General features: G+C 48.4%; 2 protein-coding genes across 5 annotated transcripts in view; one reads left to right on the forward strand and one right to left on the reverse strand.

The window, feature by feature from the left end:
• On the forward strand, positions 1–16069 carry LOC133366425 (E3 SUMO-protein ligase ZBED1-like). Of its 4 annotated transcripts, none has more exons than XM_061589497.1 (7): positions 1–146; positions 1450–1519; positions 3195–3457; positions 10039–10103; positions 10430–10587; positions 11902–12075; positions 12328–16069. In XM_061589497.1, exons 2-7 carry the CDS (start codon positions 1471–1473, stop codon positions 14349–14351), a joined length of 2733 nt encoding a protein of 910 aa, XP_061445481.1. In that variant the 5' UTR covers positions 1–146; positions 1450–1470; the 3' UTR covers positions 14352–16069. The 4 variants fall into 4 exon arrangements, with proteins under 4 accessions (XP_061445481.1, XP_061445480.1, XP_061445479.1 ...); XM_061589496.1 differs by lacking the exon at positions 1–146 and adding an exon at positions 221–293; XM_061589495.1 differs by lacking the exon at positions 1–146 and adding an exon at positions 385–637.
• The window catches only part of CLEC11A (C-type lectin domain containing 11A), a 22196-nt gene continuing 12636 nt past the window's right edge, over positions 16063–25622 (reverse strand). The window contains exons 3-4 of the mRNA XM_061589501.1: positions 22157–22348; positions 16063–18323 (exon numbers count right to left, since the gene is read on the reverse strand). Of these exons, the coding sequence (XP_061445485.1) occupies positions 17923–18323; positions 22157–22348 (593 nt within the window). The 3' untranslated portion in view covers positions 16063–17922. The remainder of the gene's footprint in view (positions 18324–22156; positions 22349–25622) is intronic.

The raw sequence follows: 25622 nt of genomic DNA on the forward strand, positions 1-25622 counted from the left end.
GAGAGAGAGAATCTGCCATCCCATTAAAAAAAACTACCCTTTCCCCCGATTGTTGTGAATCCATTGGCTGCGACTCGAAAAACCCTCTTTGTCAGGGCCTGTCTTTGCATCGATAGGACATTTTATAGACTGCTGGTGAAACTTCGGTAAGCCTCTCATTGGCCAGAACGCCCTCCAGGTGGGCATTGATTGGTGAGGCTGAGCTGTCACGGGAGGAGGTAGGTGGTTGCACTCTCGCTCACTGAGATGGACCTTCGACGCGGCTGAGACCGCCGGTGTGGCGCGGCGGGCAGGTTGGCGGAGTGGAGGAAGGGAAGGGAAGGGAAGGAAGGAGGAAGGAAGAAGGAAGGAAGGAAGGAAGGAAGGAAGGAGGGCGGGCGGCTGGCTGGCTGGCTGGCTGGCTGAGAGGAGGGCGGCTGTCTGTCTGTCTCCTCCCACCTTGTCTTAGGAGAGCGCGTGCTCTTCGATCCTCCCTCCCATCCCATGAGGGCGCCCGCCTGGAGGAGCTGCCGCAGTGGCATCGATCCAGCTCCGCCCAGGCAGAGGCGAGGGGCGATGCTTGGCGATTTATCGGGGTTCCTTCCTCATCGGATGAGGGGACAGGCTGGGGATGAGGAAGGGTCTTTTAAGGGCGGGGGTAGGTGAGAGGGAAGCTGCTGCAGCTGCTGGTGCTGCTGGTGCGCTAATGATTTGCGGGTGGGGTGGGGAATCAGCATCGATTTTGGGGAGTGAGGCTTCCTTGCTGATGTTGCAGGTGACTGTAAGGCTTTGCGTGCAGAGGATGGAGGAGGAGGTTCGAGATCGGGTTAGTTGCTGGTGGGAAAACAGGACTGAGTTTGTGGGGGAGATGGGGAACTGGGGCGACGTCCAGTGAATGCCTGGTGTTTAGTGGCGCTGACCCTCGTTTGATGGAGCTGTTCTCCAGAGGGGGGGGCAGCTGATATGCAGAGTTAATAACAAGAGAGAATGGTAGGAAAAGCTAGTATTTAGATGAGAGGGGATATTAAGGAGGGTCAGTAATTGGCTGGGGAGGTCAGTGGGTGCCTGTTGAAGGGAGGAGGGATCAGAGTTTCATATTAGCATGACCAATATTTTAGTTTAGAGAAAGACTCAGGGTTGTCTGTGTGGGAGAGACAAAAGGGGGGGGAAGCATAATTGCTTAATGTGTGGGGGCTGCTGGAAGAAGGTGTGGTTTGTGTGAAGAGGTGACAGTTGCTGTGGGTTTGGAATTGAGAATCCATGTAGTCTGTGGCAGGGATGGAGAACCTGTGGCCCTCTAGATATTATGGGACTGTTGGTCATGTGGATGGGAGTTGGGGTCCAACAACATTTGGAGGGCCCCAGGTTCCCTGTCACTGCTGTATGAGACAGTCTTCATCCTGAAGTTCAGTTTTGGTGCAAGGCAAAGTTCTGAGTCTACTAAACTCTCCCTCCTTGTTAACTCTGCAGGCTCCACAACCTCACCACACCATGCAAGTAGCTGAGGATGCCTGCACCACTTTGGAGGATGAGCTGCTCTGTAAGTAAAAGTAAAATGTTTGTTTCAGCTGCATCTCAGATGTGGAAAGCCAGTGTGGTGTAATGGTTAGGGTGTTTGACTGTGACCTGGGAACCCAGGGTTTGAATCCCCACTCAGCCATGAAACTCACTGGGTGACCTTGAGCCAGTCACTGTGCCTCAGCCTAACCTGCCTTGCAGGGTTGTGGTGGTCACTTTTCTTTTGCAGAGAAGTACATAAAAGCTCCTAGTCTGTTTGCTCATAAATGCATGTGTTAAGTCATTTGTGGTCTAACCCAGGGAGGGAGGGGGAAAGAACCATCAAGTTTTATAAAGCTTCCCTGACTGGTCACCTGAAGGTGTTTCTTACTCACCACAGATGACCAGCTGAGTGTCACTTTTCCAGCCTGCCTTTGCATCATCTCCAGTCTGTGATATGGAATAAACTTGTAAGCCAAATGCACAAGGAGATGCCACACACATGTTTTCACCCATCCTGGCTGTCTACAGGAGGAGAATGCTTTAGGGACCACAAATGACATAAGCAATAAGGACTAGTATTGCCCATTGTCCTGGCTATGGCATAGTGTAAGGCAGTGGTGGTTGACAAATTTTTGGCTGGCCTTCGTGTCAGCCAGAATTTCTAGTCGCTCCTGTCTGCAGAGGAGAAGGCAATACTGTTCCGGCGCACTGAGCGTCAGAGGTGCTCCAAGCATCTGAAAGCACAGCATGACTGCAGGTGGGCAGCGTTGCCTGCCCCAGTTTCAAGCTTGGAAGGGGTAGGGGCAAGTTAAGCTGAGTCTTGGAGATGGTCAGATAGTGGTGAGACGTCTTGTTCTGTCCCAAGCCTTTCTGAGGCTCATCACTAGGTTAGGGGGCTCCTCCCCGCCCCCAATCTCCTCCCAGTCCTAAAGAGTGCCAGGGAATCTCCCAGTCCTCACACTGACTTTGTTAAGGTTCTGAAAGTAGGATCCTTGTCTTGGAGATCTAGCCAGAATTGGCAAGCACATTTGTAGATTTCAGGAGCCAGGTGAAGCCTGTTAGGTGTTGCACTGCTCCCTAGCTTAGTAGTAGGGGACAACCCCAGAGCATGATGCATGGTGAAGTACTGTGTAAGTACTATAATGCCCATTTCTGTGTAATTCACTCAGTCTTTGGAATTCCATTGTGGTGCCCTTGTCCAATTATCTCCCTCTCTCTTGGTACTCCACCCTTACTTTAAGGAGCTACGGGTGCTGCTTAGGCAGCCTTCAGCTTCTGGGAGATCAGCTAATAGGAGACTGGTGCAAAATAGTGATTAGGGGCAGGGCTGAGTTGACATACTTAAAATTCAGGAACAGAGCTTGTCTGAGCACCTGCAAAGCCTAAGATTTGTTTCTCAGTAGTAGAACTGAGCTCATAGTTTCTTTCCACAAACATCCACTCAGAGTTTTCCCCAAGCTTTATTCATTTCAGGAGCCAATTGGTGTTTTTTTGGAGGCTGGCCTTTTTGTTGATGCTGTTAAACAAGTGAGAGTTGGAAATGGTTGAGAATCTAACAAAAATTACCCACAGATCTGCAGATAGATCCAGATCTACTTTCTGCTCACCACTGATAAAGATGGTCTTTATCTTCACAACAACCCTGTGAGGTTGTTGCCAGCTTGGGGGTTTCTGGTGGGAGCCATTTTGTAAGCATCTGTCTTTTCCCCCCACAGTCTGTGAAGACTGCCGCCTTTATTTCCGGGACTCCTGCCCCCAGCATGGACCCCCTACCTTTGTGGCTGACACACCCGTTCCAGAAAGGGCTCCTTCACGAGCCCTGCTGTCCCTGCCTGAGGGACTTCTAGTCAAGGAGCGTTCCCAAGGGGGCTTTGGAGTCTGGAGCGCTCTCCCAGCCCTACCTCGTGGCTGCATCTTTGGACCTTATGAGGGGGAAGTGGTCCGGGAACATGGCAACTGCACCCGTTATTCCTGGGCGGTAAGATACACAACTCTCCCATCAGATCCCCATAATATATAACTTTTAGCTGGCCCTCCAGCAACGATCCATCAGGCACAATTACAGACCCAGCTAATCTCTCCTTGGCCTGGGATTCACTGTGAGGCCTTGGGCAAAGCACACTGTCTCCTTCTCAGTTCCTCGTTTTTTAACAGAATTTCAGTTATATGCTGTAGATAGAATACATCTTCAAGATGGCCTTCCCCCACTTTTATCTTCACAACAAACCTGTGAGGTAACTTGGGGGGGGGGTTTCCAGTGGGAGCCATTTTGTAAGCATCTCTCATTTCCTGGCACAGTCTGTGACTAAGTTAGTTGTGATTCAGTCCAGGGATGGGGAACCTTTTTCAGCCCAAGGGCCGCATTCCCACACAGACAACCTTCCAGGGGAAACATGCCAGTGTGAGGAGTGGGCCAGAGGCAAAAAGTGGGCAGAATAACGGATGTGACTCTTGGCTTTGTACTGTAGTCTATATTCAAGACATGCACAATTCGGAGGCTGCTGTGCTCGAATGTCTCCTTCCAGGCAAGTAAGAGACACGATCACAGTTCAAGGACGCATTCCAGCCAGGGAAATGCACTCGAGGAGGGCAAGAGCAGGGCCAGTGTGGGGTGTGGTCTGGGCAGAGTCTGTAGGGCTGCATTTGACCCCAGGCCTGGGGTTCTTCACTCTCACTTTAGCCCCATTGAAAAAATTAGTTGTTTCATTGAGAGCTTTTTGCAAATCCATTATATTTGGCAAGGTTTATTTTATGACAAAGGGAAATGGTACACTGGCTGGAACAGATCCAGACTGGAAAGCCAAGCCATATTTCAAATGGAGGGGTGGTGGATGACGACTGTATCTTCAGCTAAGTAAGGAATACACTCTGGTTGATATAGTCAAGCAGACATTGCCTGCTTTCCTTTTATTTATTGTATTTGTACCCCACTCTTTAGCCAAAAAGGCACCCAGGGTGGCTTACATGCAATCAATTAATACAAGACAGTCCCTGCCCTCAGGCTTACAATCTAAAAACCATGACACATAAGGGGAAAGGGGCAGGGAGGGAAGAGGAAGAAAGCAAACTCGGGCACCAATTCTGAAGTAGTAGCACTTAACATTACCAGGTATCATAGAAACAGTTCAGGGGTAGGAGGTGCCTGATGGAAGTGGTCTTTCAGCAGAGCTGATGGAATGAGCCCTGCTTCCCATCTCTCCCACTGAGGTGGTTTCCTTTAACATAAAGTTTCTATCCCTCATGGTATCACAAATACACTTCAAAATATAATGGCAGTGTGATTGTGGGTTGACCTATATATTCCATTGTGTCAGAGTCTCAGTTCAAAACAGAAAAGGAGAGAAAGCACCAATCCAAAGAAAAAAGGGGAAGTAAACTTCAAAGTGTGTAAAAATGTTGGCCTCATCTGCTCTTTACAGTTAAAGCAGTGTTATACCACTCTAAAGCATCCTGGCATCCCCCAAAGAATCTAGAGACCTGTAGTTTGTTAAAGGTGCTGAGGATTGTTAGGAGACTCCTAATCCGCTCACAAAGGTACGGTCACCAAAATGGTTTAACAATCCCTCTTCCCAGGGAACTCTGGGAACTGTAGCTCTGTGAAGCTAATAGGGGCCTCCTAACAACCCTCAGAACCCTTAATAAGCTACGGTTCCCTGTATTCTTTGGTGGAAGCCATGACTATTTCAAGATGCAGCCACTGTCCCTTTGTCCCAACTGCCTTTTGAAGAAAATCTTGCTTGGGGCCACCGAAACATAACACTGCTCTATTCACTCAAATACTGATGGAGAAGATATTTCTGCAGAGGAAGCTTTTTTTGTATGGAATGCACTGGGTCAAACACCAGACTATCTTAGGCCTCTTGATGTTTCCGCTCTACTTGTCCTAAGGCCCAGTTCACACATTTCAGGAGTGAAGTGCATATTTGTGAAGATATATATACAGAGCACTGGCCTCTTCACACATATACACCCGTTTGCCTTCTGCGTGTGTTATGGCTTTGGAGTCTGCATTGTTTTGCCAATCGCCAGTTACAAGAACCCTGCTTCTCATTTTTGTAGAGGGAATATTAACAAAGAACAATTCCACTGTAGAGGATGTGCATCTGCCGCCTTCTACCACCAAACAAATGAAATGTAAAAATGTTTATTTCAGAAGGGTGCCAGTTCACATTATACAGCCACAAGAGTGGCTGTATACTATAGCCAGCATGGATTTTTCACATTCTGCAATGTTAAATTTAAAATACCCCCATGCCGTTCTGATGCTTCCCATAAGCTCATTTCAAAGTAAAACCTAAAAAACCTGTAGTCCTGAACTCAGAAATGCTTGCTAAACAACCATGTAAGTTTTCATGGAGAAACACTTGGAGAGAATACTAAATTTTCAAGGCAATACACAAAACAGTCAGAGAGAATTGAGAGTTCAAAGTGTAAAAAGAGAAGAGGGAGGAAAAACAGACCCCTGTTGGACTTTTTTCTGTCAGTGCTCTCATAATTTATTGAAATTAATTAAAAATCAGCCATGTTCAGAGTACCTGTAATGGGCAATGGTCTGGGATGATGGGAGTTGTAGTCCATCAACATCTGGGGACCCACGGTTGAAGACCAGTGCTCTAGAGGGCCACAGGTTCCTTACTCCTGGGCTAGAGTGTTGAACTCAGGAAGACTCTGGTTCAAATTCCCAGTAAACCATAAAGCTTTCTGGTGACTTTGAGCCAGTTGCTGTCTCTCAGCCTAGCCTAGGGGCTAGGGAGGAAAAACAGGAAAAGTTGGGGATTTTTTCCCTTTTTTCCCACAGGGCCTTCACATCTCTAGCCTAACCTACCTCTCAGCCTTGTTGTGATGCTAAAGGGTACTGTGTGTGGTACTGGGATTAGCCATCCCTTTCAGCCTGAGCTCCTTGGGAAAGTGTGCGATCAAAATTTAAAAAATAAAATCCCAAACCCATTTATTTTTGTAACAGTTGGGAACCAAAGGCTTGAGTTGGTTGTGCCGGGCAGAGCAATCCAACTCAGGGAAAGCTGGCATAAAGTCCAACCGCATCCAGTTGCCATTCAGAAGCCCCTGGGACTGAATGCCGGCTCAACAGGGAGCTGCACTAGGGGACCAGAAAATAAAAGTCATCTCTCCCAAATACCCCTTCCGGGGAGTAAGCCCTCTCTATTGACTTCTATTGCAACTATTTTCTTAGACCAGCCTTTTTCCCAGTATAACTTTTGCCTGGATTGGGACCTGCAGGAGTGCTTCGAACATGCGTTGGATGTAGCTTAAGTCCCCTCACCTCAGCCCCTCCTCCAACATGCCCCTTTTTCTGGCTTTATGCCAGCTCTACTTGTGCCGGTCTCAGCTTGGCCCTGATTGAGCCGGCAGCCCAGCATAAATGCAAGTTAGATTGGGCCCTAAGAGGGCTCCTGAAGAAGGATTTATGTTGAAATAATGTGGCACTCAATAAATGTATGTCTGTGCACCTTGAGGCTTCCTCCCTTCTCTCTCATATGCCATCCATTTGCCGCCTATTATAACATTACAAAACAAATAATGTCCTTGAGTAAATGGTTGCATTATTTGTGGGCATGATGATGTCACCCTGTAAATGCAGCTGTGGTTATTTGAACACCTAACTCTGCAGAGAATCGAGCTCCAAGATGCAAAAATCAGCATTAGGTGGAGTCTTTCCGACTGCTGCATACCAAGCGGCATCTTCCACACAACTGTTAAGGAGAAGGACGCGAGTCCCTTACGTTGTATCTGCTTATCCTAACTCTGACTTGCAATAGCATTCAAAACTCTGACCAGTCTCCATGAAGTATTAAATCCATCTTTGCATTAAATGTGATGGTTTTTAAAAATGCAAATTGCATCAGCTTGTGAGGGGGAAATTGAAAACGAATGAATCAGAGGAGGAATGGAGGGGGAACTTTAACCCTCTTCCTCCCCTGCTATGGTCCTGAGGAAAATTTGTTTACTGAAGCTTTTTTTGAAGTGGTGGAGAGACAGATCTCCCATTGATGCCAGTGGTGAATTCCCTTCTAATGCAAATACTGATCTCCCAGGAGGGATGTTGCTGAGGACTGCAGCAGGGAAAGAGTTAAATTCCTTCTACATACTTGATTTGAGCCTATTAATTACCACCATCCCCAACTTACACAATTTGCATTATTTAAAAAAAACCCTGTAAATTAAATACAAAGACACTCAAGTCCAGTTTGGCTCTGCTAGAGATTTTTTTTTCTCCTAGGTCAGAACTGCGCTGATGTGAGAACTCCACAATTGGATCACTTGCTCTATTAGTATTTAATTTATTTACGTTAATCATTTTTAGGCTGTCTTTTCAGCCAGAGTTCTCTCCAGGCAATGCACAGCAACATAAGCCACAAAAACTGAACCAATGTAATTTTATTAAAACGTGTAAAATTTTAAAAAAATCAAAGGTAGTTAAGAACATTTTAAAAATGTAAAACTATCTAATAAAATATCAATTAATGGATACTTGGAATAGGTGAGTCTGCAAAGCCAAACTATGCTACTGTTAATAATAATGATGATAATTAATAGCCACTGGCGGAAGACAGCTGAATAAGGCTGGAACCTTAATCCCACTTAGGTGGGAGTGAGCCCTATTGCATTCAGTAGGATTGACTTGTAAATAGATGGTTAAGATTATGATTTAAATTTGGGGCAGTGACCCCGAGAAAGGGTTCTTCCACCCTTTTCTCCACCTGCCATTTTTCCAAACTCCTGTGCTTGCCCCACCACCACCAGAAAGCTGCTGCTAGCAGTGTTTATTTATTTGTTTATTTATGATATTTATTAGTCGCTTTTTTCCCCAAAATGAAACTGAAAGCGACTTACAAAAAAAAATCTCAAAAACATATACGGAATAAAGATAACAGTACAAAAGCATACCAAGCAAAACTCAATACAACAAGTAGAAGAATAAAAATGGAAGTGTTGGGGAAGGGAGACATATTGTAGCTGTTCTCTTCCTCTCTTATTCCCTGCAGCGGGGCTATAGATTCAGGGGGAGGGCCGTTTCCTCTAGGAGAGCATCTTGCGGCAACACCTAGTCCCCATCAACTGCTGTTCTGGTCCATTTTGATGCTGCTTTTTAAGTTTAACAAAAAAAAAAAGGAATTCTGTTCGCAGATCACATCCCATCTGTTATGGCCCTCCTGAGAACTTTTTAACTGCAGGTGCCAGAAACTGAACCTGTGTGTTGGATTCCCAGAGACATCTGGCTGGCCACTGTGGGAGCACAATGATGTACTAAATAAACCTCTGCTCTCTTTTTATGTTGATTTGAGCAAAAGATTTGCAAAATGGCAGCCTTGCTGCTATTTGGGATATGAAATGAGTATTTTTTGAAGTTAGAAAATAATTGTGTTTTGGGCGATTGGAGTCTCCTTGCCACAGAAGCACAACCATAAAGGAGGACATGGGGATTGTGGGTAACAAATGAGAATCCAGTGCTGCTCAGTAAACTGGTTTGAGTGGAAGGGTGAGCAGAAAATCCTTTGAGATTTACTGATTGGTCACTGGATGGTTTGCAGTAGATCTGCATGGGTTTCTGACTCCCAGTTGCTGAAAAAGGTTCTCTACCGCGCAAAAATAAAAAATAGGCAGTTAGAATCTCTGATCTGTAGTAGATGTTGATTTGTAGTCCTTATATACCGGATATCATAGTATGTGGCTTATAGAGTTCAGGAAATAATCAACTCCCCGATCTACTATTTTGGATCTGGATCTACCTTCTTCTGGGTCACTATTTTGTTCCTGGCTCCAGTTAGTTAACCCTGCATTTAGTTTTAAAAAATGTATAGATCTTGCAGATTTGCCCATGGCTACCTTAGGGTATTTGAAGTTTTTGAAATCCACTGTAGGTGGCACTCTCATATCATTTGAGCCTCTTTCTGCCTTGGCTCTGGCTTGCCAACCTGAAACCACCTTGGGCTGCAGAAAGTTATGGGTTAACTTACAGCGAGAGTGCCATATCACATATACACCCCCTTCCTGGACCCAGTTGTGGCATACACTTTCAACAATGTGCACTTTTAAGCCACCCAGTTGCAAGGCCAGCCCTGTCCCTTGGGTGCATCTGTGATGTTAGGCAAACTCTAAGGGTGCCTCTAGACTGTCAGTATTTTGCAGGAGGGATTCACATACTGGGAAACATAGGTTTGCACAATTAAAGCACTCTGTCACCCTAGCACAACAAATCTATTTTTTAAAAACCCAGACTTTTTGCTCTTAGGAAAGTGATGGTGAAATGCATTGAGAAGTGGGGAATAAATGAATGGTTAACGTGAAGATGTATAAACACCCTGCAAGACGAATCAGAATGAATGCTCGTTGTTATACAATCTCCCTGTAAACAAATCGCGACGAGTGCTCAGTAAAAACTGAATATAACCTAACCTCTGGGTAAGCTTTTTGCAAACAAATTAGGATGAACGCTCAGCAAATAGGTCTTTTGGAGAAGCATTAAGGCGAGGGTGGGTGTTGCAAGTGACAGTAGGACTTCTGGGTTTTTCCTCCCTGATTGTTCCATCCCTTCTTCAGGTGCGGGAGAATGGCTCCTATTTCTTCGTCAATGCATCTGATGATTCCAAATCCAACTGGATGAGGTGAGTGCCTTGGGAGAGAGGCCCAGTGGAAGGAACAAAGGGCATTTACACCCATCTCAGCTTAGTGCGTGCGTTACATCTTTGTGGCTTTTTTCCTGGGATAAATGAGGTTTGGCAATTTTAATCCCCCATAGGATGCTGGAGTTATCCCCAAGGTAGACGCTTGTTTAGTCATAGGGGAGTGCTTCAAGCCTGCTTACAGGCTGTGGGCTTGCTGTTCCCTTGAGTTGTATGCTGCGGTTACCACTTGGTACATCAGCCAACAAGTAAAACATGACGCATGCCCAAAACCACAGTGTGTGACTCATTCCCCTTTCTCTCTGCAGATATGTGGCATGCGCCTCCACCGAGGATGAACAGAATCTGACAGTTTTCCAGTACCGGGGCTATATCTACTACCGGGTCAGCCAAACCATACCTGCTGACACAGAGCTGCTGGTGTGGATAGGAGAGGAGTATGCCCGCACTCTGGGATTGCGCTTGGGTAGGCAAAAAGTGGGAATTGGGAGGGTAGCACGCTCTCTTGTCTCCCCCTTCAGGCTTTTTATAATTGTATAGAAAGCTCTCTTACATCATGTCAGGCAATCAAGTCCAGAATGGCATACTCTGACTGACAGCAGCTCTCTGGGGTGTCCAGCAAAGGTCCTTCCCATCACCTGCTACCTAATCATTTTTTAACTGGAGATGCCAGAGATTGAACCTGGCCCTTCTGTGTGCAGAGCATGTGTTCTTATCACTGTGCAGTGATCCTTCCACAGCACGGCTTGTGACGAAGGACGCCCAGTAGCCCAACAGTTGGGATTATTCTTTTATTTAAACATGCCCCATGACCTTGCAGTGGAGTCAGTGATTATATTTAACAAAAGCCTCTTGACAACTTACTGTCTTGTACCTTTGTCTCCCCGGTGCAGTCATAAAACATTATCCCGTTGAGGGCTTAGTTCCCAGGCTTTGTTCCCCTCAGTATGGCCTGGAATCAGAGGTTCAGTTAAATAATTAAGACTCTGGAATTATTAGTCTTATCTGTCGGGGGGGGGGGCTGTTTGGATTATAATGTGTATTGCTTCACATACTTCAAAATGTGACAACCTGCATTTGAGGGTCCTCCTGCTCATTCTCCCTGGCGAGTCCCCGAACATCTGCCTCTTAAGTCCTGCCCTGATGGCACCACACCAGAAATACCTTGGCCTGTGGCCATATTCCTTAGCTCCCAGACTACCCATGAAAGGGCAAATGAATATCTATGGAAGAATATACAGTATGTATCCGATGGCTCATCTTCATTTCCCAACATCTCCAAGGTTGAGGATTGCCAGATACTGTCAAGCCAATGGCCAGTGTTACATTTTGGTGGACAGTTTTTTAAAGCTGGCATGCGCACCTTTGGGATGGAGTTGCAAAGGGTCACCTGCCACGCTCAACTTGGCAAACCCTTTGCCCAACTCTGGTGGGCAAGAAAGAAGACACCCTCCTCCTGAGCTTGGAGCTAAGGAAGGAGAACAAAGGATTGTCGCTGATCTGTCAGGCCAGAAATATAGGGTCATGGTGACAGCAAATTTGAACTGGCATCACCTGCTTTTTGATCGTTATAAATGGACATGCCGGGTGTTGAAACAAGGAGCTTCTGCATGTTCTACCACTGAGCAGGTGCCAGATGTCCAAGTGCCAGATAGGATATGCAATGAGGAGCCCATCTGTAGTACCCCTGCCAATTTAAATTTCCCTCAAAGAGGGTTTTCCCACATCTGTCCCTCCCTTTTGTGGTCTTGTGAACCTCCTGTTCCTAATCCCTTTACAGCAGAGGTTCTCAAACTGAGATGCGCAGAAATTTTGCCGGAGAGTCTAGAATATCTTATTTTTCACCGCAAGGATGGAGGACAGGCTGACAAGGCCCTACCTAGCTTGGGAGTGGCGGGGAGCTGTGCTTTTCATTATACAGCACTGGTTTTGACAGTGATGCTGGCACTGAAAGGTAAAAAATACTATTGGAATATGAGTTGTCTGTGTGCTTTGATTTGTAGAATGAAGGGTTGTTGTGGCCTGCCAAGACCCCCAGCAGTTTTCAAGTGGTTTGTGGCTGCTAAATAGCGACGGGTGTGAGGTGGGCTACCCTGTCACCATTAATTCATTCCCACACAAGGAGAGAAGGGATTGTGGCTGGCTCCCTTCCACCTTGAAGGATGTGGTGGAGTCTCACCCCTTTGTTATCATCTCTCCCATCCAGGTGAGCATTTTAAGTATGAATTTGGTGAGAAGGAGCTGCTGATGAAACTCTTCCAAGAGCTGCACCTCAAGACCCCGGCGTCACCTCCTGTTCCCCACGCCCCTTCCTCACGCACCCAGTACCTATGCGGAGATGCCACTGCCTCTTCCCTCCTACCCCTCCACAAGCCAGGCCTTCCCCTAGGAGGAAGCACTTTTCCCCTATTGGAAGGGACGCAGAACCTGGTGGGGCTGGGAAGGGCTCAGAGCCGCTACTGGACTTTTTTTGGGTTTCAGGGGGATGCCTATGGCCGCATCTTGGACAAAAGCAAGATCATCTGCAAGCTGTGTGGGGTCCGTTTGAGCTACAGCGGCAACACCACCAACTTGCGCCAGCACCTCATCTACAAGCACCGTTGCGAGTACAACCAGCTGGTCGGGACACAAACGACCGCCCTCGACAAAGGGGTTGTAGGGACAGGTGAGTTTGGAGCCCCCCGGCCTCCAGCCCCCGGCAGGACCACGCGGGCAGTGGCTGATTTCATTGTGCTGGACCTGATGCCCGTGGAGGTGGTGGAAGGAGAAGGGTTTGGGCAGATGCTGGGGGTCCTAGATCCCAGCTACAAACCCCCAGACGCCAACTCCCTGGCCCACACTGTGCTGAAGGACATGTACACCCACGTAAAGGGGAAAATCTGGGAGCTGGTGCGGATCCTGCCCCAGTGCTCTCTCAGCTTGGACATCTGGCGCCACAGCAACACCCTCACCTACCTCACTCTCTCCGTGCACTATGTGGATGACTGCTTTGAAGCCCGGGCACGTGTCCTCTCAAGCCGCCCCGTCCCTGAAGAGCCCAGTGCCGAAAGCCTGGTGGAGGCCCTTGCCGAGGTGGCCAAGGAGTGGGGGGTGCGGGAAAGCACCTCATACACCATTGGGGGCCTTGGTCCTGCCACCCAGCAGGCTGCCGCAGCGCTTGGCTGGACCGCCCTGCCTTGCATCGGGCAGGCCTTGCGAGCGGCCATGGAGGCCGTGCTTAGCCAGCCAGCAGCACAAAGCGCCTTTGAACGGCTCCGCCGCTTGGCATCCTGGGCACTGGCCGGGGCAGGCCGCAGTGAGAAACTGTGGACCCAGGAGCCCCTCCTGCAAGCTCACCTCAGCCGCTTCTTACGAGAGGGGGGCAAATGGCATAGCATCTACGTAGTCCTGCAGGGTTTGCTGGAGCATAGTGACCCTCTGGCAGGGCTCGGCCCAGACGGGGAGGCCACCCTACGTCCACAAGACTGGGCCGCCCTTCAGGATACGGTCAAAGTGCTCAAACCCATGGCAATTGCTACCTCAACGTTTACCAAAGACCCCTTTTCTAGCCTGTCCCTAGTAAAGCCCGTGCTGACCAGTCTCCTTTACAAGCATTTGGTGGCCAGCGAGTGGGACTCCCCCTTGGCCCTCGAAGCCAAAGCAGCAGCCCAGAAGGAGCTGAACCAACACTTCTCCAGCCCAGATGTCAGCCAGGCCCTCAACCTGGCCTGTGCTCTGGACCCCCGCTTCCGTGGCCTTGATTTCCTGAGCCACACAGACCGGGTGGAAACCATGCACTTGCTCAAGACAGAAGCCTCACATCTGGCAGAGGTGCCAGCAGCATTGACCTCCAGCATGCCTGATGTGGCCTCGCCACCATCCCCGCCAGCCAAACTGCCAAAGCAAGATGCAGGGATCGAGTTTCTGCTGGGAGACTTGTGCAGCATGCGCAGCGCCTCAGGCGTCAGCTCTGCACATCAGCAGGTAGAGCAAGAGACCAGTAGCTTCCAGTCCAGCAAGGCCTCCGCCTTGGGCCAGGAGCCTCTGCAGTGGTGGAAGACCCACCACACTCAGTACCCGCTGCTGGCCCGGGCAGCCCGCAAGCTGCTTGGCGTGCCTGCCACCTCGGTGCCTGCCGGCTGGCTCTTCGGCAGCGCCGGCGATGCCATCCACACCAAGCGCCAAGCCCTGACGCCGGAGCACGTCGATATGTTGGTGTTTCTCCATGGCAACCGAGCCATACTCTATTAGGACACGGGAAGGGAGTGGGTTTGGGTGGGCAGGGCCTTTGCCTGCATCCTTTAGCAGAATCCTGTCCCCCTTTCCCCACAAGGGATTGCAAACGGTAGCCAAAGGGCTTCCAGAGGCCCTCTTCCATCTGTCCTTTCTTCTGCTGGGCGGCAGCAAATGGCTGACTGTCCTTGAGGGGAGAGGCATGATGGTCTGTGTGTTTTGGAGAGAAGAGGATAAAGAGGAGCAGAGCCAAACCATTTGGGCGTGTTTTTTTTGAAGGCAGAGAAGAGGGGTGCCTGTGCATCAGCCAAAATGGTCTGTGAAGTAAAAGATGCAGCTATTGCTGTAGTAAATCATTTGGAAGAACAGGAATAGTCCATTTTGGGGTGATCTGGGGGGAGGGAGAGGAGGCTGAGGACAGAAATAGTTCATGAGGGATAGAAGGCCTGATGTGCAGGAACATTCCATATGTGCAACACAAATGGGGGATGGACATCAGGAAGAATTAAGATGGGCATGGTTTGTATAGCACTTGTTTAGTGTATATTACAGCTCCTTTCCTTCCTGGTATAAGGCATGCAGCAGAGGACAGGGATGGTCCATGAAAGGAAAGGAGGGAGCATTTGAGGACAGGAACAGTCCATGAAGAAGATGGGGGAGGCCACAGAGGAATAGAGGTAGGGCTGGAATATCTCATGTGTGCAGCGGGGGCAGGCAGAACTCCTGACTAGGTAGATGAGGGGGGGATTCATGCCAGGGAAGCGAATAGAGAAAACTACAGGGACTTGGGGGGGGGGGGCTGAACACAGAAATAGCTCATATTGGATGGAGAAGAGGGGAAAATAGCAACATGGAATATTCCAAGTGGGCTGGGTTGTAATTAGCCATGTATTGCAGGGTAGTGGTGGAGAGAGTTTTTCGATGGTAAGTGGTATGGTCTCCCCCCCCCCTCCAAAAAAGTTACCTTTCCTTCTAAAATGAAAAATCATTGGGGCCAGATGTTCTTTGAGATTAAGGAAAGGAGCGTTAATGGTTCAGCATTCCAAGCAGCAATTTGAGGAGGGATTTCATCAGAAGACAAGCAAAATCATACCTTTAGCTTCCTTTTTCTTGAGCAGGGGTCTTGGGGATAGAACAAAATTGTGGCTGGGTAGCCCCCCTCAGCCCCTGTAGCATCTCCCATGCACTGTGAAATTCGGTGACCGTGTCTGCCTTCTTTTCCTGCCACTCCCTTGGAGAGGGGGGGAGGTGGCGAGTCCAAGAAACAGATCAAAGAGAAGAAATTGGTTGGGGGTGGGAAGCAAAGATGATGTCAGGCACCAACTCCTCTTTGGAAGCAGTAATGCCCTCTGTCCTCCACTTCCAGCCATCTGGGCAATCAGTTGACATAATAAACCAAAGAAAGTATTACCCATCCTTTTCTTACTCACTCTCCGTCTTTCCCCCCTTCATGTACACACACCCCTTCTTCGCCTCCACCCCCACATTTGCATGTAGTTGAAATGTTAACATTTGTAACACAAAGAGATGAAGGAACAAAGCTGAAAAAAGTGAACAGAGGTTATTCTCCCCCCCACACCAGTTATTATTCCCCCACATCTTTCAAGGGGGAAGGGGTTACGAGCTTTCCCCCACCTCCTCCCTATTCAGTCTTGAAATGTGTTTTTTTGTTTGTATGTTTTTTTAAAAAATTAATCATCGCTTCAACAAGAAAATAAAAATGCTTTATTTTAAAAGGGCACTTCTGGTTTTACTAAGGAAGATGAATAGGAGAGATGGGGCAGCTGGAGAGATTTACCCCAAGGCAAAGGCAGGAGGTTATGCCCTAGGGACTGATAGGAGTTGTAGTCCAAAACAGCTGGAGGCCACTAGGCTGGTAAAAGCCGTCCTAGAAAGTGTGTGTGGGAGGGGGTATAGTGGAGCTAAAGGGGTTTGCATCTGAGGGAAGAATTCCATTCCATCTGCTTGCTTTAACAACTGTGATGTGATTCACAGATTGCCCTTTGACCCCATGATTCAGCTCTATTGCCATCCTGCAGTGTATCTCTTTAATGCCCCCTCATCTAATCCATACTTCTTAAAGATTCTAGAACGATCATATTTCCCCCCCCTTTGATCCCATAAAGTGTATTCAGTAATGGCTTTTGGACCAATATGAAGGGAACAGGTACATATGGTGAGGAAGTACACCATCTTCTCGCTAAACTTTATTTGGCAGTGTAAGAAAGAAAGATCAAGCTGCAACATCAGGCAATGCAACACTTAAAGGCTGCAGTCCTAAAACTCACTAGGGAGTATGGCCCATTGAACTTAGCGGGATGTGCCACTAACTAAACATGCATGGGATTGTACTGTACTAAAGGACTGCTGGCCTTGTCTCCTGGTGGCAGAAAGCCAGAGCAACTGGGAGAATTTGAAAGCAAGACGGCAAAGAGTTTGTCACCCATAAATCAATATTTTTGCTTATATGGGGTAGATCTGCTGTCCCTGAAGTTTATTTCTAAAATGCCACTTCTTCAGGATAAAGTTGTCTAGCATTTTGCCCCACTGAGGAATTTATGAGGGGAGGGCTCTAAATTAAAAGGGGCTGAAGCAGATGTGACATACAAGATCCATGATCGAATCTCTGTATATTTGCTTAACTCAAAAGCAGCCATTTTGTACCTGTATTTTCCCCCAGTGGAGTTAATAAGTAGCTTCAAGGAATACAGTTTAGATCTGGGAAGGGATGAATACTCCTCCCCACCCCCCCAGTGCTGCTGTTCTGTTCAAATGGAACCTTTCCTCTCTGCAAATAAGAAGTCACAGAGGGTCCAATCAAGGCTGGGAGGCAAAGGGTTAAAGCATGCACACACACACACACAATGCCACTGTCCTGATCAGCTCATCACCTCCAATGCACCAGTTACTTGTTAAGGAAAAATCAGCCTTGCAGACAAGGCCAAACCGCATGGCAAACATCATGCTTAGTTCAGCCTTTAGGATGGAGACAGAGAACTGCATTTCCCCCTAAGCAGCGGCTTCTCAGCATGGAACTGAGTTTGTCTAAAGGGCCCTAATGTGCAATGGGCTGCAGGGTCACCACCATGCTTTCAGCATAACAAGTTCTTCCCCCCCCCCGCTTTGAAGTCCATTGCACACTGGACCCCTTTAGACAGTTCAGTTCCAAATAGGTCATGTTAAATTATGATTGCCAGTGTCACCATGCAACAGAAAAAGCAAAGCCTTGTGGAAGAGAGTTGCTGTTCTTTTGCAAGCTATGGACATTTCCCCATGTGAAGGGCTAGATACAATTTATTATTGTGTGTGGATAGGGGGTTACTAAATAAAAGGGATGGTTTACCTAACGGGGCCACCAGCAACTGTGTGTATATTTTATAGCTTGGGGCAGGATGTGTGTGTCTTCAGGCAGGGTTGGGGAGGTGGAACAGGCAAAACGTGCATGCACATGCAAAAGATGAGAAAAGGCACTGCCTTCCAGAGACTGTAGGCTCTCACAGCACACATGCGCTAATCATTGCACCATTAGTGGAAGGATACCAATGGCAATCATGTGCGCAAAGGGGCTGGGCTTGGAAAGAGCTGCTTCCTAGAGGCGATACTCGCAGATGTAATACATTCGCCTCTCACAGTCATTGTCCCACCATTTCCCGTCATCGGAGCTGAGGGAGACGCAGTTCTCCCGGGTGCCGCCGTTGGGCTGAGTCACCAAGTGGTCGCGGTACCAGTCGAAGATGGACACACGCTGCCCGTTCTCAAAGAGCCACAACCCTTCCGAGCGCCGGTCATGGATGCCCACCCAGGCTGGCCAGTTGTAAGGCTGGAAGGCATCGTGGAGATAGCGGCGGAGGACGGCCATCTCAGTGGCATCCACGGGCATGGCCAGGTGTCCTCCCCTGACCGCACACAGTTTTTGTGCCCCATCGTAGACCTCAAAGTCCTTGAAGATCAGGAAGCATTTCGTCTGGGTGCGCCGGCCCCGCAAGCAACCTGTGATGGTGCAGAAATTATTAGTATTATTACTACTTCTGTTTCATCAAGTGCACGGTGCTTGAGGAATGCAAGAAGATAGGTCTCTGCTCCAAGAAGCCTGCAATCTAAAACCCAATACAAGGGACATGACAGAGCAAATGATTTTGAAAAACCCTATCCATTCTTTTCTCATCTGAACCCAAGGTCAATGTGCTGAATTCAATCCTCCTCTGGCCCCCTGGATAAACTTTCCTTTTGTCCCTTCAGCTCCGAGCAGCATACAAACTCCTGACTCTTCTAAGAGCATGTGTGTGTATATGTACACACACATGTACACGCACGCACACACACACACACACAAACAGAAGAACTACAGCTTCTGAGCTAAAGGAGGGATTTGGCAACCACCAGCCAGGGGTGCTTAATCCAGCTTTCCGCGTGGCCTCCCATTTCCAAGGGCTCTGCCTATTATACTCCTTCAGCGGCCACCTCCCTGGCAAGCTGAGGAGCAGAAACAGACAAGATGCAGTGGGAGATCTGCAACTGCGTTTCCTGATCTTTTCTTTTTTTAAAAAAAACTTTAAAGCAGCTGCTGGAAGTTTCTCCATGCCATCTCCTAGTCCAGACTTCGCCAACCTGGTGCCCTCTAGATGTTCTGACCTACAAATCCCATCTGCTCCAGCCATCATGAGTGGTGCTCCAGAAACATCTGCAGGGAACAAGGTTGGCGAAAGCTGCCCTAGTCTGGGGTTGTAATCTTACACCCCCTAACTTGAGAGTAAGTCCCACTGATGTCAGTGGGGTTGCTTCTGAGCAGACATGTATAGGATTGCTCTGTTAGACCAGCAGAAGGGGAATGTCAAACAGGATACAGATAATCAAGTAAGCAGCAGCATTGGGGGAGAGAGGATTTGGATCAGGGATGGTGGCATGTGAGGAATGGGTTAAGGAGTGGTGGCTGGTGCCCATTGGGACTGGTAGGGTGGGAGGCAGGGAGGCCAACAGGAGGTGGAGCCAGAGCCAATGACAGGCAAAGCCAACTAAGGCTGCATACGCACCATGCATTTAAATCACATACACACATACACAAAAGAATTCTGGGAATTGTAGTTTGTTAAGGGTGCTGGGAATGGTAGCTGTGTGAGCGCTAAATTGCAGTTCCCACTATTCTTTTGGGGAGGAGAGGATATGTGTTTTAAAGGCATGTTGTGTACGCAGCTTTATTCTAGTTTGGTTCCCATCCTCCTCCCTGCAGAGTTAGACTAAGGAGGAGAAAGCTGACAGGCACTGCCACCCCCTGGACTGGTAAGGCAGGTGGGGCTGGCTGAGACCAGACTGAGGTGGGTGGGGCATTGTATACAAAAGCACTCCTTAACTCTTCCCTTCCCAGTGTAAATAGCAAAGAGATACCTTTGCAGAGCCCCCCCCATCTCTCCCACCCTGTTACAGACAGCAGTAGAAGCTTTGTCTTAACTAGCCATTGAGCTGCATTAGGAAAGGAACTGTGCCAATGCTTCACTTGCTTTTGCAACGAGCATGGAGCTACAGAGACCTTTGCAGAAGACCCTGATGTCGCTGCTGGACCCCCAACCTTTGCTCAGTTTAAAGTACAGCCCCTGGTTTTTAAAAATGGTTGAGGATCAGGGCCCCAGTAATGGGTGGATTGGAATCTGCTGGTACACCTCTTGTGTAATTTGTAGTAACTCTGGCAAGGGTTTCTTTCTGGCTCCCAATCAGTGGCGGCTGGTGGCTCCATGTCCATGGGGCAGTGAAATCCGCTCCGGGTTTTAGTCCCTTGAAAGTTCAGACTAAAACCCAGAGTAGATTTCATTGCCCCATTAACATGGAGCCACCACTGCTCTCAGGCTTTTCACAGTAGCAACAACAAACAGGCTTCACACATACACACACTTGCAACTCTTAGCCTGCATTAACACAGATGTAGCTTCCAAATCGCATGACGTATTAGTCCCCTATATTTGGCATTGGTTAGACCTCATCTTGAGTACTGCATTCAGTTCTGAACACCGCACTTTAAGAAGGATGCAGACAAACTGGAACAGGTTCAGAGGAGGGCAACAAGGATGATCAGGGGACTAGAAACAAAGCCCTATGAGGAGAGACTGAAGGAGCCTATAGAAGAGAACCTTGATAGCTAGGGTTGCCAGGTTCTTGGCCTGAGACTGATCCTGTATCTTTAGGAGAAGAGAAAGTCAGCCAAGTGCAGGTGTCCTTGCAACTCTGTAATGAGAAAAACCACAAGGTGGAATTCTCCCTTCCCCCTGCACAACTTTAAAGATACAGAAGACCTCTTGGTTGCTAGGCCCGGCCTCCAAGAGGTCTTCTGTATCTTTAAAAGTTGTGGAGGGAGAATTCCACCTTGTGTTTTTTCCCATTACAGAGTTGCAAGAACACCTGCCCTTGGCTGACCTTCTCTTCTCCTAAAGATACAGGATCAGTCTCAGGCCATTGACCTGGCAACCCTACATTGTTCAAGTACTTAAACGGTTGCTACACAGAGGAGGGCCAGGATGCCTTCTCGATCATCCCAGAATGGGGGACACGGAATAAGGGGCTCAAGTTGCAAGAAGACAGATTTCAGCTGAACATCAGGAAAAATTTCCTAACTGTAGAGCAGTACGACAATGGAACCTAGGGAAGTGGTGGGCTCTCCAACACTGGAGACATTCAAGAGGCAGCTGGACAGGCACCTCTCGGGATGGGTATGCTTTAATTTGGATTCCTGCATTGAGCACGGGGTTGAACTCGATAGCCTTATAGGCCCCTTCCAACCCTACAATTCTATCCTATGATTCTAGGCTTCTGAAATAAAGGAAGCTTGGGGACAAACCAGGAGTGGATTTCTGTGTGAAAGAAGTTTTTATCTCAGTTCTGGTACTGAAAACCAATTCCTGGGCTAAGCATGTGCACAAAGCAACCTGTTCCTGAATTCTAAGATGTATGTCTGCCATTCCCTGAGCTACTGTTTTGTACCTGGTTCCGGGCTGTTGGTGGACCTTGAAGTTTCAGGGAAAAACAAAGTTGATTCCACAAGCCTGACATCCACCCTGCCAAGGTAGTCACTTAGAGACAATTCCTGCTCATCACAGGTGACCAGGAATGTTGCTTTTTACAAGCATGACTAACAAAAGGGTTGGCATCATGGGCCACATGCTGAGGCCCCCACCCTATCAGGGGACCACTGCTGACTCCCAGACCCTCCTTATCCTGCTATTGCTGCTGCTCCTCCTCCAGTTGTTAGTACCATTTCACCTGCAAGCAGTTGACAAGTGCTAGGAAAAGGATGGCAGCCTCTGTTCCAGCATTCTCTGGGTGGTGGGCCCACGTGGAGAAGGCAAGTGAATGGGCAGTGGAAGCAGCAGTGAGGAGCTGAGTCTAAGGGCATCTTGCTCAAGGGTGGCCTCCTCCCCCAAACTAAACCCCCCAAAATCTGGAGCTGCCACTCATGCCTCTTTGTCCTTCTGAAGTGCCCCTTGGGTACTTCAGAAGCTGTGAGGGAGAGTTAGCATGATTTTTATGCTCTGATCACCACTGCTCCACACATTGTTATGGTCTGGTCAATACCAGGGCTGTAGCCAAGTAGCAGAGCCTGCACCTTGCAAACAGAGCATCTAGATTCTACCTCTGACATCTCCCGGTAGGGCTGGGCGAGAACCCTATGTGAAACCCTGGAGGGCTGCTGCCAGCCAGTGTAGACAATACTGAGCTATATGGATCAATGGTCTGCCTCAGAAGAAGGCAGCTTCCTGGGTTCCATTAGCTCCAAACATGCATTGTCCCCCAGGAAATAAAAATACAAGGCCAATTCCATCCACCGTCCGGATCCTCACCATCAATTCGTCCGAGGTCTTTCTGGTTGCGCGTGGCAACTTCTTTCAAGGAGGCGAGTGACTCATGAGCCTCAGCCAGGCTCCCCTTCAGTTCAGCCAGGCCTTGAGAGAACTGAGACACCCGCACGTCCATGTGGTAGAACTGTACATTGAGGCGGTGGACAGCTGCATCCAGGCTGTTCAGGCGTGAGACTGCTTACGCAACAGGAGGGAGAGAGAAAGAGAAGAAGCATTGACAACTTTTACGGATCTGGAGAGCTCTCATAAGAACATACGACGAGACTTGCTGGATCAGAGCAAAGGCCTGTCCCGCCTGTGAGCGCTTGTGTCCCACTTGTGGGCTGCCTGTAGGCATCTGGTTGACCACTGTGAGAACAGAATGCTAGACCATATAGGCCAGGAGTGCGGAACCTGTGGCCCTCTAGATGTTACTGGATTACAACCTCCACCATCCTTGACTATTGGCCACGCTGGCAGGGGCTGTTGGGAGCTGGAGTCCAGCAACATCTAGAGGGCCACAGGTTCCCCAATCCTGGCCTATATGGTCCAGCATTCTGTTCACACAGTGGTCAACCAGATGCCTATGGGAAGCCCACAAGTGGGGCACAAGAGCAACAGCCCTCTCACATGGTTAATCCCCAGCAAACTGTATTTAGAGGCACATTGCCTCTGATTCTGGAAGCAGCATATAGCCATCATGGCTACTAGCCATTGATCCTCCATGAATAGCCTTATCCGCCATGAATTTTTCTTATCCTTTTTAAAAGCCATTCAGGTTGGTGGCCATCGCTACATCTTGTCGGAGTGAATTACAGCGTTTTAACTATGCACCATGTTTTGAAGTACCTCCTTTTCTTCTGTCCCGAATCTCCCAACATTTCAGCTTCATTAAATGACCCCACTTCTATAACTATAAGACAAAAACTTCTCCCAATCCACTTGCTCCACACCACACATGATTTCATACACTCCTTCGTGTCCCCCACATGCTGACCTTTTGTCCAGGCTACAAAGCCCCACCTGCTGTAGCCTTTCCTGACAGAGGAGCTGCTCCAATCCCTTGACATCTTAGCCCCTTGACATTCCTTTTTCTGCACCTTCTCCAGCTCTACACGTTTCTTTCTGAGGTGCAACACCCAGGACTAGACACATTATTCCAAGCGTGGCTGCAAAATCAATTTGTATACCGGCATTATGGTATGGGCAGCTTTATTGTCAATCCCTTTCCTAATGATCCCCAACATGGAGCTTGCTTTCTTCCTCACCGCAGCCACACATTTGGGTCTCCTAGTCAGGGAAGAAAGTGAAGCAGGAGTGATGTTGGTAGACCCACAAACAGCACAGTGAAACTGCACGGCAAATTCAGGGCTGATCACACTGCACAACTAAGGAAAGCCATATTCATAGCAACCCAGCAACCAGTTCCCTGAAATCCAAATTGACTCTTAGCAAAGTGAAAATCCAATACAGTCTCTTTACTGTTCTCCTTGCGCACACTCTTATGGAGGAGGTAATGCAGTTTGAGGCTCTTTTATCACCCTGGAGGTGTGTGCGGCTCAAGGTACTTTCCAAGACAGCTTTAGACAAAGAGCAACCAAATTGCCCATTAGCGTCCATTGTCTGGCTGTCTCCCAGCAGTAACCAAGCCTCACCCTTGTCTTAAGGAAGGCTCACCATAGTGGGGAAGACTCTAACCAGATAACCTGTGTGCTTGCTGCATCTGCTGTTGATAAGCAACTTCAAGGCTCTGCATACACATCATACATTTAATGCACAAGCACATTTCCCCCCCCCAAAAAAGAATCCTGGGAACTGTGGTTTACCCCTCACAGAGCTACAATTCCCAGCACCCTTAACAAACTACAGTTCCCAGGATTTGGGAGGGGGAGAGCTTTAAATGTAGGGTGTGTACACAGCCTTGATCTCCCTTCTTGTGTTTTTTTCTCTTTAAACCAGACATGGACTGGGCAGCCCTTCAAATAGAGGACTCCATCAATTAGAGGATTGTCCTCTGACAGGCCCACAAATAGAGGATTGTCCTCTGTAAAGTCTTCCTCTGAGGCTGAGAGGCAGTGTCTGGCCTAAGGTCACCCAGTGAGCTTCATGGCTATGTGGGGATTTGAACCCTGGTCTCCCAGGTTGTAGTCCAACACCTTAACCACTACACCACATGGTAAAACCACCTCTGAATACCGCTTACCTATTTGTAGGGTTGCCATAAGTCGGAATCAACTTGCAGGCAGTCCATTTCCATTTCCTCTTTAAAGCAAGGCACATGGCCAACAGCAGGGCCCACTATTACAGATAGCTTCCTTGGGCCCCTGGCATTAGGTAGTTGAGTCCATGAGCCGCCATTTGTATTTCCCACAATGCTATGGAGCAATACTACATTAGGGGCACTGGAGAGCTGCTGCTGCCGCCATCGTTATCCAATGTCCACTGCTGCCACCACTACCAGGTAAGCCCACTGACATAGGAGGGGGCCCTCAGGCGCTTTGCCAAGGGTATCCTGAAACCTGATGCCTGCTCTAGTTGGTTGAAGAAGTTTGACAGGTCTCCTGTTGAGGAACATGACTATACAGAGCAGGGAGAGGGAACCTGTGGCCCTCCGATATTGTTGGACTCCACCTCCCATCAGCTGCAGCTCGCATAGCCAGGGGGAATGGCAGTTGTAGTCCAGCAACATCTGGAGGGCCACAGGTTTCCCAGCCCCAATACAGAGAAAAGATAGGGAACTTGTAGACCTCCAGATGTTGCTGGACTACAACTTTCATTACCCCTGATGATTGGCTGTACTGTCTGGGGCTGATGGGTGTTGGAATCCAACACCATCTGCACAGTCAGAGGTTCCCTGCCCCTGATATAGAGTCTGCTGCTGCGTAAATTATCTGACAACACCTTCCTACTGAGACTGAGTCTGACTTTACTGCCCGTGTTGGGTTTCTTTAAAAGAAAATTATCTACTGTCTGTTCCTGACACAAACAGCAAATTATCATATTATGGGGCCATCATTCTTGCTGTGGTCAAATTATAAATACTGGTAGCTCAGCTTAGCTAAGGAATGGAATGAGCAGGCTGGTGATGATAAATTCAAAGGACTGGGTTATTAGGGGCATGGGAATATATCTACCTCTTTTGGTGCCCATCTCTCTGTGTGTGTGTACAAGCCTCTCTGTGCAACCGACAGATAACAGAAGGTAGCCTGTGGGTGATCCAGGACTTGTGGAGAGATCTAGGTGGCTGTGGTCAACTACGGGGGTCTGGCCTTGGATGGGCACTGTGTACACGTGGTTGAATTGGAAGAAAGGAATAATCAACCACAGCCAACACCACTGGCAGAAAGGGGGGGTGTTTTATGTGTGTGAGAGACATACCATAAGATATGCCTTTGCATTTAATATACAGATTTTTTTTAAAAAAAATGCAAATTGCAACAAGGGGAAAGGAGATCAGAACAGGCACAGA

Source organism: Rhineura floridana, chromosome 11 (genome assembly GCF_030035675.1).
Source record: "Rhineura floridana isolate rRhiFlo1 chromosome 11, rRhiFlo1.hap2, whole genome shotgun sequence".
Classification (NCBI taxonomy): domain Eukaryota; kingdom Metazoa; phylum Chordata; class Lepidosauria; order Squamata; family Rhineuridae; genus Rhineura; species Rhineura floridana.

What these genes read in the sequence shown, in the direction of transcription:
- LOC133366425 (XM_061589495.1), top strand. Translation starts at nt 611, where the DNA reads ATGAGGAAGGGTCTTTTAAGGGCGGGG. An exon ending in AGGGTCTTTTAAGGGCGGGG is followed by an intron (nt 638 to 1,449) that starts GTAGGTGAGAGG and finishes TTAACTCTGCAG; the next exon opens with GCTCCACAACCTCACCACAC. An exon ending in TTTGGAGGATGAGCTGCTCT is followed by an intron (nt 1,520 to 3,194) that starts GTAAGTAAAAGT and finishes TTCCCCCCACAG; the next exon opens with TCTGTGAAGACTGCCGCCTT.